The sequence below is a fragment of the Amphiprion ocellaris genome, chromosome 23 (genome assembly GCF_022539595.1).
Source record: "Amphiprion ocellaris isolate individual 3 ecotype Okinawa chromosome 23, ASM2253959v1, whole genome shotgun sequence".
NCBI lineage: Eukaryota > Metazoa > Chordata > Actinopteri > Pomacentridae > Amphiprion > Amphiprion ocellaris.
This window is the reverse complement of record NC_072788.1, coordinates 7252220-7267523: the sequence shown is the minus strand read 5'-3', so window position 1 is coordinate 7267523 and position 15304 is coordinate 7252220. Positions and strand designations below refer to the sequence as shown.

The window sequence follows — 15304 nt, the reverse complement described above, 5'->3', positions numbered from 1 at the left end:
TTAACTCTCCCCGAGTAGGATTTTATCATTCCAGGCACAACTTCACACTCCGGGTTGTTAATTTTGTGGTTGTGGTTGCGTGGGGCCAATCAGAGCTCCGCTGAGTGTGAAACTAGTCGTAATCTTAAATCAAAGTACGCTTTGTTTTGGAGCTTTCAACCCTCTTCTGCTCAACGGAGTAACCTACCTCTGCTGCAGAAGACCATGGAATATGGTAAAAACTGGAGAATGATAACAAATGGACTCAGAGGTTAAGGTTCTTTTTGTCTTTTAAGTGTCTTTGTTGTCAAAGCGATGGCAGAATTTAAACTGAGTGGCTCATGATGCAAAAATGTAAACAGTCATTTCAGATAGTGGTGTTGATGTATCTCAGATTTTGTTCAGTTCACTTATTAGTTATATAGGACCTGACACTCAGTTTTGTAAAATATATACATGTTCATTTTTTGTGGGGATTTTTATTTAATTTTACTTCAATGTCCCACAGTCATTAAATCTGGTGAGGACACAAATTTAATTGTTTTTAACAGATTCAAATGGATCAATCAGTGAAATTTTTAATTATTTTCACTGAAAATGAAAAAAAAGTGCAACATTTTCAAAAGAGGGTGGTAGTCAGGTTACAGGAAGTTCCCGTGTAAATAGATATGGAGAATACACCTCATATGGTTTCATATTTCAACATGAAGACAAAACAGAAGCAATCTTTAACTTTGCACATATAATGACAATATAGAAACCCCAAAGCACCAGTTTTTCTGGTCTATTTAATGTCCACAACACCATTTAGACGTGTCAAAATGACAAAAAAAAAAATGTACCTGATGTTAGAAGCCTTAAAAGTTGGTGAAATGTCAACTGAAGACGGTATTTTCAGTAGGAAATATGGATTTATCCATGTATATACACTATCAGGAACTTTCTAAAGCCCCAATACCACCCTCTTGAAATCTTTTCTCCTTTTTTCCTATTGTCAAGGGCAAATAATTTACAATTTGTGATCTGTTGGAGTCATCTGGATCTCTATCCTCATCCAATTTTAAGGCTGTGGGAATATTTCTGGAGGCACGGATTCCTTATAGAAGCTTTCTAGTTAAGAATTTTTTTTAAATGGTCAAAATAACAAAATTTTCAGGTCTGAAAACATCCCAAAAAAATCTAAGATTCTGCTAAAATCTTTTACAGAATGTAGTTTTGGGTCTCAAATGACAACTAACTAAACTTACGCATGTTATGGTAGAGCAACATATTTCCTGAATTCTGTCTGAATTGACAGACTGATCCTAAAAGTAAATTCTACAATTCAATTAATTGTCTAAAGACCAGCTGCAATGGTAACATTCATTTGCCACTTACTGTGAGCTTATTAATACACAATTTGAATGCAGATGTGATGAATTAAGGTATAATAGGCTTATTCAATTTATCATATGAATTTCCTTTGGGAATAATAAAGTTCTGTTTCTTATCCTAATCACTGTAGATGTCTATAATCATTCAAATGGCACACATCAGGCTCCATGTTGATATTCTAATGAATGACTTCTCTGAATCTGACTTGGTGTTTTAGTGCATAAAGATACAGAGGCAGACATCAGTGGCGCCGTCTAGACAGCAAACATAGCGGCTACTGTAGATGTGTGTAAACTGTTGCAATGCTGAAAAAAAAGGAGAAGAAACTGTGAATTCAAGAGGAAAAGGGACATTAGAAAGCAGTCGTAGTAGTAGTTCAGTGTAGCCTCCCACATTAAAGTAGATGTGTCTGCTCCTCATAGTCAGTCTGAGGTTAAAGGTGAAAATCATCAATTTCTCCGACATGTGGGGTCTGTCACACACACACACACACACACACACACACACACACACACACACACACAGCCTCACCGGTCTGCAGCTCCGACCACAGCTCTCCAGTCCCACTCTCCACCAGGAAGGTCCTGCTGTGCCTCGATCGCCTCAGCTGCTCCCTCGCTGCAACACACAATATATTTTACATTCACTACATCTTTTCATACCTGAGACATTTGGATACAGTTTCAGTGAAGCTACCTGTAATACTTTTATTCTTCAGACTGCTCTTTCTTAATCTGTTCAGACAAGAAACAATACAAGCTTCTTCACCTGCTTTAGGGGAGGAATTTACTACTTTTACCCTCCAGCTCAACATCATGGGAAACATGTCTAGGTTTCATGTGTAATAAGACTGATATGAAACTCATGATTACAGAATGTTGGAGCTCTCTACTGAAAGAATGATCCACAAGTAGCTGAGTCTGCTCTTAGGCTTGGACGGTTAAAAAAAATGCACCTACCTTTCCTTCTAAAGATCAAGAATTATCACAAAAATGTCATGTAAAACTGTCCCTTTGTGATAGAGGTATTACAGGAGTTATTTCTTGGCAAACAACAATCACAGCCTGGAGACATTTTACACAAGTTGTCGTCATATAAAAATGTCAGCACATCATTTTTCAAAAAGGTAGACTACTCATCTCCCAGTTCTAGCGCTAAACTTATTCATTATTATTTAAATAATGCAATAGATCACTGCCATTAGATTGTGCCACTTTTAGCTGCAGCAGGCAGGAGTTTTGATTGAAAAAAAGTTCAATGATTACAACTTATGATATGCTAGTTAGCAACTAGCTTATGAACATGGTGGTGCATTTAGCAGTGACAGAGATTTGTTCTTTTTAGTAGCTGGTTGAGACCAAAAACAGAGGTAAAAGGAGAGTGGGGGTCCTAAATTAATCAGGTGGCCAGAAGATATATACTTCAAATATATCTCGTCTATAAATGCTAATGTTATATCAAGGCTTAACAAATGAAGCCAGTGCACAAGTACAGTTCTTCAAATGACCACTTGAGGGTGACTCCAAAAATTAACCAATCTCTATAGACCTCCCTAATAAAATGCTGGACTTAGCAGCAGAAACAAAGATATTTACAGCTTGCTACAAACAGTGGTTTTGGTCTCTGCAGCTAATTTCAACTACAGGAGGTCCTTGGTTTACAACGTCCTCGACTTACGCCATTTCGCCGTTACGTCGGAACTGGTTTAGTGGAACTAGTTGATGAGCAGAGCGGACAAATGCGTCGCCATGCGGTGAGCAAAGCAGAAGAATACTGCATGTACAGTAGCCAAGCGGCGCTATAAGACAGCTTTGTTTACATTTGCCACCACATTGGATTGTTCTACATTCGCTAACTTCATTATAGCTCCCAGCGTAAGTCAGACTTACAGTTCACATTTTCGCTGGTATTTTCCTACCGAGTTGTGTTTCAGTGTGAGCTAATGACTGCTTCATTACTGTAGTCGCACAAATATGTCAACTGATCGATATCGTGATGCACATAATGGCTTTGTTTACATTTTCACTGGAGTTCCAATTTATGGCGAAAATTGCCTTACGTCACACCGGAGGAACAGAACTCCGACATAAGTCGAGGACCCCCTGTATATAGAAAGTGAATTTTTATATAAGTAACCCATTTAAATAATAATGAGGATGAAAGTTATGCATAATTAGCAGCGTGGCGATATGATGGCTAGAGGTTCACATTAAGCTTCAAAATTGGTCTTATGGAAATCTCTGGGTTACACCACAGAGGATTTTTCCAGCTTTATTAACACTTTATGGATTACATATACTGTATACGCTGGAAGTGGACATAGGAAACTGTAAAAAATAATTGCCATATGAATGCAGAGGGATGAAATGACAATTTGTTTTGGGATAAAAAGGTCGCAGCAGGTTTAAGGCATATATGTTGTAAGCTTTTGGCTTTATTGCGAGATTTATTTAATATAATAATTCCACAAGAATTTGCATGGATTCTTTCCAGCTGTATGCACCTAAGAGTCATCACCACCTTGTACTGCTTTGCCTGCATTCAAACGCTTTTTGTCTCTCACAGTCACTTTATGCTGCGTCTGATTAATTGTCAATACAAAATGTCTTACGGAAAAACTTAAACATCCTCACATTCAACTTAATGAAGATGAATGCTTTTAATTTATGCCACATATTCAGTTTAAATGAGTTTCGTAACCTAAGAGTTCATGACATTAAAGCAGGAGAGAAAGTAAATCTTTGGATCCAAGTAAAACAGGAAGAACGTACAGTCATAATGTTTTTGCATGACAGGAGCAATTTGTTGGAAATGAAGACCGCTCTCGAATGTCAACTTTATATTTGTTCTCGACATGTAAACCCCAACGACTGGCAGGTTAAGAATATGGACGGAGGCCAACGAAAACGCAACACACTCATACACAGCTGGCAGAAATACAACATACTTGACAACCTGTTTGACAGAGCGGACACATTTATATGCCTCCATAAAAGCAGGGGAAAGCATGAAATGAGACATAATGATGGAGGCACTGTGTAATTATAAATCAAACTGAATAGAGGAGGAAGTTGTATTGAAAAAAATCCATGTTTCTCTCATATTTGTTGATAAGTTGGCGACGACTACGTGGAAATGTGTGTTTTATAAGCCTTAAACAAAAGGTTTGAGCAGTGAAGTGTCAGTAAAAGTGTTTTTATAGTACTGCAAACCACAAAATATTATCTATGAGAGAGAGACAGCGAGATTTGAGGTAGAAAGAGAAATAAAACAGCCCGACTGTAAAGATTACACACTTATTGAGCAAAAACGAGCAACAAAGCGCTGCTACAGTTGTTTCAGGGCCGAGGATGGCGCAGGAGGTAATGTATGGGGCTGTGCGCTAGTGTGTGTACATTGTAAATGAAGCCGAATAAAGAACAGCACAATCGCACAGCCTTGATTTCATCTCTGTGTCTGTGTGTGTGTGTGTGTGTGTGTGTGTGTGTGTGTGTGTGTGTGTGTGTGTGTGTGTGTGTGTGTGTGTGTGTGTGTGTGTTTGTACGGCGGTGATGAATAGAACGTAAGTCTGGAAACCATTTACATGAAACAGCAGAAAAGAAAACGTATGTGTGCGTTCGTGTGTGTGTTAATGACTCCCCAGTGCTATCTTTGGAGACCAAATGAGGTGGAAGAAAAGCTAAAGATAGTAAAAAAAAGCGCGACTGCGATGCCAAATGTGTGTGTGTGTAAATACGTGTGTTTGTGTGGCAGTCTGTGTCGGCAGAGTCCTTGCAAAGTTCTGGCAAAAGAAAGCAAAAGATGGAGAGAACACGCGAGAAGAATGGAGGGAAAAGAAAGTGAGTGAGGGGGAATGACAGGCCGGGAGGGGGTGAGATCATAGTCTCACTGCACCTTGTTCCAATTACAATATCCTGTGTTTAGTGTGTGTGAATGTTCTTTGTGTGTGTGTCACTGACTGCATATGTATAAGTGGGCCTTTGCAGGGGATTTTGGACGGCATGTTTCGCTCGCTGAATTATGCATCGGTCTCCCTTTTCCCAGCCTGAAATTGCTTTTGTTCCTTGCAGTTTAGTGGCATTTCGCTGTGGGGAACATGCTTCATTTTTGTGTGTCTCTACTGTAGAATTGTGAGCAGTTTTCTGATCAGTAAGTTGAAAATGTTTGTTTAAAGTTGTCACTTTTGTACAGGTTCTGGAGGCACTTTTCCAGGCTGGAACTTTCGATTTAAAAGTTCTCTTTTAAAGCTGCACAAATCCAAATTTTTAGAGCAACAACGGATCAAATAACTATGTGTAATAAGTCATGATCTCAGCTCTGCAGCTTGTCTGAGCATTTTTAGCATCTTTTGGCTCATTGTTTTGGTTTTCTGGCCTGCAGCGTAATATATGTGTGCTTGATGTGTAACTAGGCAACAAACTCAAGCTTGCAGCTCTTTAGAAGTCAAAAGCCGTATTCACACATGCACTGCAGCCCTGAACTTTTCAAGACATTACCCAAGAGAGCTCTAGACAAGAAAGCAAATGTCAGAATCAGTCGGACTGATTAGCTTTCTAGTACAAAGCTCGCGTAACGTCCAATGGAGCCCATGTGTGAAGCAGGTAATTGTCCAGAGAATTCCCAGCAAGCGAGTGTACATGCTGATGTACATAATCTCTTGCCTCTTGTGTACAACTGTAATGTAAAATCACTGTTTCATTCCCTGGAAATGCTCCCTGCCTGTATGGAAAATGCTCTATATCACACACTGTATATGCTCAGTTACTGTTATACTGCCACAAAATACATACTTAACTAAATAGGACACTTCAGCAAAGCTTTTCTGGACCACTATAAACTTAATTAAAGAGCTTATGTGCTAAATAGTGCCCTGAGAGGCTGAATTTTCCCTTTCACGGGAATTCCATGGTTGGTTTCAAAACAGCTCTCCTCCTCTTTCACCTTCTGTTCGTGTTTCCATCTCCCCTGCTTCTCTGTCTCCTCTACACAAAACATATGGCCTCTCCAAAGCCCACAAACGTACACAACTGCAAAGTCGTCTGAGGCGAAACCATGAACAGTATCTAAAGCCAAATCTTTACCCTCTGCGCTCTCTGATTCTTCCTCGCAAACACACAGATTCATCTTCTGCAAAAACCACAATCCGCAAGTGAAATCAAACAGCAACATTTCCAGGAACACAGTGTGGTTTCATGCTTATGCTAATGACGAAGCCTACAAGAAAAAAAACCCCACACATACACACACATTTTGTCTACTCTACCTTGTCTGAAGCTGGAGTCGAATGGTCGGGACCCGTCCAGATCCAGGCCGTTTGTGACTGGCTGCAGGCTCAGGTCAATCACCTGGTGGAGGCGGAGCTTGCGACAATAAATGGAGGCAGCCTCGGGTTCGAGAGCGATGAGGAGCTGCTCAGGACAGTCAGGAGACACCAGACCAGCCTGGAAGACACAACAGAGGAGAGAAGATGGAGACGAAACAGAGAAACTTTAAAACATTTGCTGATGTAGTAAAGTCTGAATGTTGTTTGTGTTTCAAAACAGCGGATCACAGAGAACAAAAGTAAAAGATTGGGAAAAAAGTATGCAAAAGAACATTGTTTATCATGAGTAGGAATCTTTTTAGATGTCAGAAAAACAAAATGACATTCTACACGTCATGACATTTTGATGGAGGGCAGGGCGACTTATGGAGGTCGACAAAAAAAAGCTGAGGAGGAAAAAGAAGAGGAGTAACGCACACACATGCTGAAGGACAGCTGTGCAACGTAAACACCGAGACAAACGTAAACAGAGGGCGAAAGGTGGTGATGGGGAAAAAAAAATGACACAAGACTCTCTGCTGGGGTGAAAGACGGACTTGAAAGCGGAGGAGGGGCATTCGAGCGCCGGTCTCGATGTATCGGGAGTAAAGTTGAGCGGTCGTGGCGGTGTGTGTGTTGCTGGGCGGGGGTCTGGTCTCGACTTCCTGTGTTTGTACGCCGGTCTCCCTTATTGTTCGGCCCTGGTGACATCATCACCAGCAGGAAGCACACACGCCTCGAGCCGGGAGCCAGCGCAGGGTGTGTGCACGTATGCAGCGGCGTGCGTGTGGAAAGCGTGCGCGCGTCAGACGATTCAAGTTCAAGTGACTGAAAAGGCAGATTAACGAATGAAATCTGCGTTCATTGTGTGTGAATCGATTAGCAAAGGATGGCATTAAGAGGAAAAGGTTGCAAGTCGTTCCCATGAATTAGACGCACACTCACATGCACAGGTTGGTCCGTTCTCATTGATGTAAATTGTGATAGGACCCCCCGCATTCTTGTCCGTGTACGCACGCTTCCGACAAGTCATTGTACAAGTACACAGAGGAGGGGTGTGTGTTTTGGTGGGAAGGCGTAAAGAAAGGAAAGAGACAAAAGTGCAGCGTTATGATTTGTGTACATCTGTTGTGAGTGATCCTCTGTGGGAATGTTAACCAGACAGTCTCTTATTTTATCTCACTGTTGCTCTTCCTCTCTCACAGACTCACTGGCTGTACAGTGATTCTCTTCATATATATATATATATATATATATATATATATATATATATATATAAATAAAAATACTGCATAGTACTATAAATCAAGTCAAAAATAAGTTATAGTAAGCCTCCTGTTGTCCTCATTTACAGGCACCAAAAAATATTGTTTCCTCGTCTGAAAAAAGTCCAAAAATTCAGAAAAAAAATTCCCCAAATTTCTGAAAATTTGCAAAACCTTCAGGAAGAAAATTCCAATAATTCCTTAAAAGTTTCCCTTAAAAGTTTTATTTAAAAAAAAATCTTCCAAATTTGGCAAGAAAATTCTTGGAAATATTTTCCAAAAATTAGTAAAAATCTTCCCAAAAAAATCCTAAAAATATCTAAAGTGATATACATATATATCAGTAAAACTTGTAATATTTTCTTTAAGAACATTCACAAAAAAATCAACCAAAATCCAGAGAAATTTGCTGGATTTTGATTGATTTTTATGTGAATGTTGTTAAGAATCATTTTTAACAATTCTTTTTTTTCCACCAAAAAAATGTTCAAAGATTTCCCAAAAATGTTGAAAATGTGGACATCAGGAGTTTTACTGTGAAGATTTATTTTTTCCCCACATTTTCAAACTTTAAACAGGTCAATTTTGATCCGCAGGACGACACGAGGGTTAAAGATATGTGTAGCTGCAAGCTTAGCCTAAATACATACAGAAAAGCAGCGACCACTCTATCTGTATCTAATATACAAAAAAATAAAATAAAAATGACATAAACCTAATTATTTACTGTGTAAATGTATACAGCTTGCTTCTGGGTTATAGTGCAGGTAAGCTTTTCCAGACTTAGGTAACACATTTTAATTTGAAGAGTAGTTTTGTCTAACTTAAATGCATAAAAGCTTTGTAAGAAATATGCTGGATGTAGGTGTTAATCTGTCAGTACGTGTGTTTTCCCACCAGGTATGCAGCTTCTCTCATGAACTGTTTGGCAGGTTGTCTCCACACAGCGGGGACAGTTATCACCCATCTGATCTCTTCTCCCTCCAGCACAGATGATGACTGGTCTTTCACCTCCTAAAACAGAATCCAAGAAACATTTCACTTTGGTGAAAGTTTAATACATGAGCTTCAGTTTGGCTTCTCTGAAAGGCAGCTTGAACCAACATTTCACTCTTGATTTAACTTTTATTGCATTAATCCTAAGCAAAGTTACATTACAGCCCCACTAATGCATCAAATAAAACATCCTATAAAGCAAGGGCATCAAACATGCGGCCCGTGGGCCAAAACCAGCCCGACAGAGGGTCCAATCCGGGCAACAGGATGATTTTGTAAAGTGTAAAAGTTAAAGAGAAGACATTAACTGCAAACTGTAAATTTGTAAAACTATAAATTTTAAATAATTTCCAGACCATGACAAGTTGTTTTGATCATAAAGTAAAATACTAGATTGCTCATTGTTCTTTTGTCCTTTTGTATCTCATTTTTGTCATATTTTGTCTTGTTTTTGTCTTTTTTGTCTGACTTTTGTCGTTTGTCTCATGTTTTTGTCCTTTTGCGTTTCCTTTTTGTCTCCCTTGTGTTGTTTGCCTATTTTTTGTCATTTTGTTTCTAATTTTTGTCATTTTTGTCTTGTTATTGTCCTTTTGTGTCTTTTTTTGTCACTTGTGCCGTTTGTCCATTTTTTCGGTGTTTTGTAAATTTTTTGTCTAATTTTTATTTTGTTTCATGTTGTTTGTCTCATTTTGTCATTGTCTATTTTTTTGCATTTTGTTCCTTTTTTGTAATTTTTTGTCACTTTATAACTCTTTTCTCAAATTTTTGGTTTTGTTTAGTGTAGTTTGTCTCATTTTTTGTGGTTTTGTGTCTCGTTTTTGTCATATTTTAATCTTGATTTTGTCTTTTTGTTGTCTGACTTTCATCATTTCGATCATAAAGTAAAATACCATCATTCAGTTCCAGATACCTGTGACTAAATGTTTTGTTCCTTTGTAGAAACACTGTGATCTGTATGTTGTAATGTGTAAGTGATAAACTGAGGCTTAATATTGTTGAAACTGAATTTATTTTTCTTAACAAATTTCAGGTTGTTCATGATGCTTGGTTAAAAGATAGTTCCTTAAATGTGAACATTTTCAGAATGTACTTTTTTGTACTAAAACAAAGGAAACATTTGGAGTTGTGGTTATTTATAGGTTGTTATGCTCTGATTTTACTGGCCCACTGGAGAAGAAATTGGGTTGAATGTGGCCCCTGAACTAAAATGAGTTTGACACCCCTGCTCTAAAGGTATTTTTTAAGCAGAGGTAAATCACACTCAGTCATAAAGTGTTCAGTCATCTCAAGGAGTGTACAAACATAAAGTCACTCACATACTTTATATCAACAGTCCGAGAATGTGTGAACATACTCTTGTGGTTGCAATAATGAACGAGAACTTACCTTTAGAGCGTGTTCCCTGAAGAAGCGAAGGGCGTGAGCAAACACCTCGATGGCCCTGACCCTCCGACTGTTGACTGCCTCCAGCTCTGTCTCCATGGTGAGATCCTGCAGCAAACAGCCACAACTGCTGAAACACCACAGCATGAGGAAAACTCCTATCTGGTGTTTAAAGCGCAACGTACAGTAAGCTCAGTTAAATCTTTCTGTTTTAATCCAAAACTGTCTTAATTTTAATCCTACTGCAGTGATACAGACGCAAACTTTTGGGTGTGTCAGTACACGATGATACCAATACTGGATGTGCTGACAGATGTAACAGATTTGGTAAAAAGCGTAACTATAAAGCTTTAACTCTAGATATTATATGAAGTTGACTTTATGTTCCATCTATTTTTTTCTGACATGCATCTTACGCTTGTGCTGTGGATCTTCATTTTAAATTTGTCAAAGTAAAGCCAGTGCCGGGCCTCCTCCGGATCTAAGTCATGGTAGAAGTCTCGCGCCGCAAATCCAAAACTGTGGAACCGCAAATCAGGAGTGAGCAGCAGACACGTCGGGCTCTTCTGATTGGCCACTCCAGGGTCGCCGCCCTCCCAGCGTCTACATCGAGTGGAAGAAAACAAGGCTGTCAACGATGGGAAATAATAGAACAGAGCAGAACTAAAGGGAATACACACACTCTTACTTCATCATGTGTATGGCTTCGGAGTCCTGCGTGAAGCTGAAAGCGTAGCCGCTGGAGGTCGTCCCGAAGTCTATCGCCACGACAACTGAGAAGGGGCATGCCATCCTGGGTCTGACCTCCACCCTCTGTTACAGATACAGAGAAATTAGCGTTTCCCTTATTCAAATTAGCAAATATTAGCATGTTAGCTCACCTGGGAAGCATTGTACCCGCTAAACGTTAGCATCTTAGCATTGTAACTGTTAGCAAGTTAGCTCAAAGCACTGTAAACATGGCTGTAGACATAAAAAGGAAGAAAACTTTTAAATTTTTCGACCATCTACAAACATTGCAGACTGAATAAGTCAACATAAGCTATCGTTTCTGTCTGTAAAACGAAGCATGGGTGGTATGTAAACCAACCTCTCTCGCGTTTATGTAATAACTGGCTTCCATGAGTGGAAACAGAATAGAACAGAATTAGCAGATTGGCTTAGAAATCAGAGGCTATTTCTCTTTTTTTTCCTTCAGTGCTTGTGAGAATTACTGCCGACATACATCCATTTCTCTGCCGCAGACTGTAACCTTTATTGGGTATTCGCTTTGAGTTTATTCTTCACTTTAAGCTGTGAGCATGACTGTTATTATAAACCACTAATAGCAGTTAGAAGTGGATGTGGCTTTACAGGTCTTGTTTAAGGGCTTTATATAAAGAAAAATAAGTAGAAAGAGGAAAAGGGTGTGTAGGAGTGGCTGTGGTGAGTGGCTGTGGGAGCATAAATACCGGCGACGGGGAGGGCGTGAGGGGTGTGATGCTGCAGTCGTTTCTCGCCGTGGCGGGCGAAGACGGGGTCGATAAATTTTCACCTGGAATTTCATGGAACAGAAGTGATAAGGAGAAGAAAGATAAATCAAACAATATGCAATATGTGGTGGTTAACTTATAAAATCTCATTTGAATGATGTTTTAATACTGGAAAAACACTCCACCGGAAAACGAACAGAATCGTCAAAAAAGAAGCGGTCTGTTTGGAGCGATATGCAGCCATGGGAAAACTTTCTTATCACAAGGAAAGAGGCAGTATTGGACTGTCATCAGCTGCAGATACTAACATACGAATATACGTGCAGAAATCGCCTAATTTTTCAGAGCGGAGATTAGCGGGTTGGGATGTAAACACTTGTCCTGCAGCTCTCTTGATGTGAGATCGGATAATTATAATGAACTGGAATGACCGGAATGTCAGTGGAATCTGAAAGTGAGTAATATTCCCAAGTGGGAGGGGGATACGGAAAGGTCAGCGTGTTCACACTCCAAAAGATAAAGAGGGAGAAGTGAGTCACTTTGACCAGGTTGCAATAGGAAATAAATGACTGCATACGTGTGTGTGTTTGTCTCACCCGGTAACTGCAGGCTGTTGGGATCTGGCTGCATCACGTCAACCATCTTTACAGGAGCCACGGTCTAAGGAGAAACGTAAATGCATATAGAATAATTAATACACTGCTTGATTTTGATGATGATCACTTAAGCGTGTTTAACAACTGTGAAAACCTGACTTTAAAGGAGATATGCAGACCTGGTAGTCTAAATGATCCAAAAAACTAAAAATTTTGTTATTTATTATTTTCAATGCAAAGTAAGCATTTATTTGCCAACTGAGAAAGTTGTTATAAACTAATTTTATCTCAGTTTTGGTCTCCACCAACTTCTACGAGAAATATTTGGACTCTGGAGCGGTCTGTGAGTCATAAAACCAAAACAACACCAGAAGGATGCGCAAACTGTATATAGAAAAGGGTGAGTAATTATTTACGTGTTAGTCATGATGAGTGGTTAATGTCAGACACAATTAACCCTCCTGTTGTCCTCATTTACAGACACCAAAAAATATAGTTTCTTTGTCTGAAAACAACCCAAAAATTAAGCAAAAAATTCCCCAAATTTCTGAAAATTTGCAAAACCTTCAGGAAGAAAATTCCAATAATTCCTTAAAAGTTTTATTTTAAAAAATTCTTGTAAATATTTTCTTTACGAACATTCACATAAAAATTACCTAAATCCAGCAAATTTTCGTCATTTTATCATTTCTTTTTTTCCACCAAAAAAATTTTCAACAATTTCCCAAAAATGTTGAAAATGTGGACATCAGAAGTTTCACTGTGAAAATATCTTTTTTCCACATTTTCAAACTTTAAAACGGGTCAATTTTGACCCGCAGGACAACAGGAGGGTTAAGTGATCCACAGCTAACATAAAAATATCACTTAGTGCAGCTTTAAGCAATTCATTCTGCTGGACGAGCTTTAAAAATTACTGCAAACGTTAATCATGAAATGAAGAAAGTTTTATGGTCGGCACACGTTACGTATTTCATCATGCTATTTTCCAAAAGGGCTTTTTTCACACAACATTATGACCTGTCAGAGGAGGTATAAATATTAAAATTACTGCTGGCTGAATTCCATTTAGCTGCTTCAGCGTTCTGGTATTTTGCATACTGACTCAGGCATGCTGCCACAGCTTATACCTGAATAATATGGAGCCATCATGAGTGTGATTGTTATTACTAACACCTTCGCTTTTCCTACTATTATGAGTTAGAATTAATATATTAGTCAAAACATTACATCGTGGTATATATTTTGGCAAAGAGTAATCCATTCTCTCATTTTGTGCATACTTTGGGAGGCGCTATGTGCCACATAAACTTGTAAATATAGCACATTAGGCAGAAAATGGGGAGTAATTTTGGACACGAGAAAGATATTAATCAGCCAGGGAGGGGAAGCCAAGGAAACACACCCTAACCATCTTTTACAGCAACTGTCATTTTGCTCTTATACATCAAACTCCCAAATACTATAACTGCTCAGAGGTCAGTGTCTGGTTGCATCGGGAAGCTTTCTGGAATCAGGACATCTTCCAAACACCATATACATAAACGACTATGATATGAGCTGACATTTTGGCTGGTGTAAGCAAACACGAGAATGTGGACAAGTGAGAGACAGAACAGTAACTCTGTGATTGCTGTTAGATATCATGCAATTATTCTAAGACATGCAGTGCATTATGATCTGTAGTAGTTGCTTGTGTGTTGCTTGATGTGTTCCTCCTGACTGTGCATCTGCTTTGTGTACTGTGTGTGAGTATTGATTACAGCACTGGGATCAGACAGTGATCTTGAGCCAGCAGCAAGTCAAACAGTCCAGCGCAATAAAACAAAGATGTGTTTGTTTGAACCTCTTTCTTGTGAGAGAGGGAATAAGTTAGCTTGACATTGTTTCTGTGCGTACATGCATGCAACATCTGTGTGCATTTAGACTTTTGCCTGTGTATGTCCAGCAGTCGTCCTTGCTGTTTGATGATTAAACCAGAGAGAGGATGAAACTGCACCATCTCTCGTGTGCTTCTCCTGCACACAATTTATCTCCATCATTTTCTTCTTCTTGTCTGTCATCCCATCGTCTCCTTAAGCTCAATGTGCAGTGGATGATTTACACCCCCGCTTCCTTTCCATTCCTTACTTCTCTCTTTTTGCCTGAGATCTTGCAAAGAATCAGCAGAACAAGCAACTAAAACTCCTGCGAGACACAACATTTCTATGCACCATTATAATTGAGCGCTATCAGCTCGAGCAATTCTGCAAACATATGGTTGACTCAGATTTAAGACAGATTATTGTTAGTCATTATTATGCAGCACTTTAACATACAGAAAGATGCAACTTGGCTATTACACTCCTTTGCAAAGAGCATTCAATTTACCATCAAAAGAAGTTGTTTCATCTAAAGTTAACTCACCCCTTCAAGTGCTCCTTCCTCCGCTATGTCCTCGTCTGTTTTGCTTCTCCTGGCACGAGCACAAAAGTATTCCCAAACTCTGGAATTTGCCAAGCTTGGAATCTGCCTCCAGGGAAGCAGATGGAGAAAAGAGGAACAGGAGGAAGCTGTGGCTGGACACGAGAGGATGCTTTTCTAGAAATCCCTTACGAAAAATGGAAGACTTCCCAGCTGATTTGCAGGCATTTTTCCCAGGAGTGGAATTCCCAAATCAGAAAAGAGCTCCGGGAGAATCCGATGGATGTTGAAGGGAGCTGCAAGAAAAATTAAATTCTCCGTTAAAACAAATAAAATCCTGGCTTTTGAGGGAGTTTGGATTTGATTTGCAGTTGTGTCTCTGCAGCCGAGTGCTCCGTCTCTCTGCTCCGCACAGGAATGTCAGAGGAAAGTGGTGACACACACACATACACACTACACACACACCAGTTGCAGGAGTGGGAGGGCTGTGACAGCACATAGGGGGGGAATGCTGGGGGATTTACCTGACTGGGA

General features: G+C 39.4%; 1 protein-coding gene across 1 annotated transcript in view; it reads right to left on the bottom strand.

Moving 5' to 3' along the window:
- The window catches only part of hspa12b (heat shock protein 12B), a 22071-nt gene extending 6767 nt beyond the window's left edge, over positions 1 to 15304 (bottom strand). Inside the window, exons 1-9 of the mRNA XM_055007684.1 lie at positions 14774 to 15304; positions 12368 to 12431; positions 11751 to 11833; positions 10988 to 11112; positions 10716 to 10902; positions 10303 to 10407; positions 8818 to 8934; positions 6617 to 6794; positions 1885 to 1971 (exon numbers count right to left, since the gene is read on the bottom strand). Coding sequence (XP_054863659.1) covers positions 1885 to 1971; positions 6617 to 6794; positions 8818 to 8934; positions 10303 to 10407; positions 10716 to 10902; positions 10988 to 11112; positions 11751 to 11833; positions 12368 to 12413 — 928 coding nt within the window. The 5' untranslated portion in view covers positions 12414 to 12431; positions 14774 to 15304. The remainder of the gene's footprint in view (positions 1 to 1884; positions 1972 to 6616; positions 6795 to 8817; positions 8935 to 10302; positions 10408 to 10715; positions 10903 to 10987; positions 11113 to 11750; positions 11834 to 12367; positions 12432 to 14773) is intronic.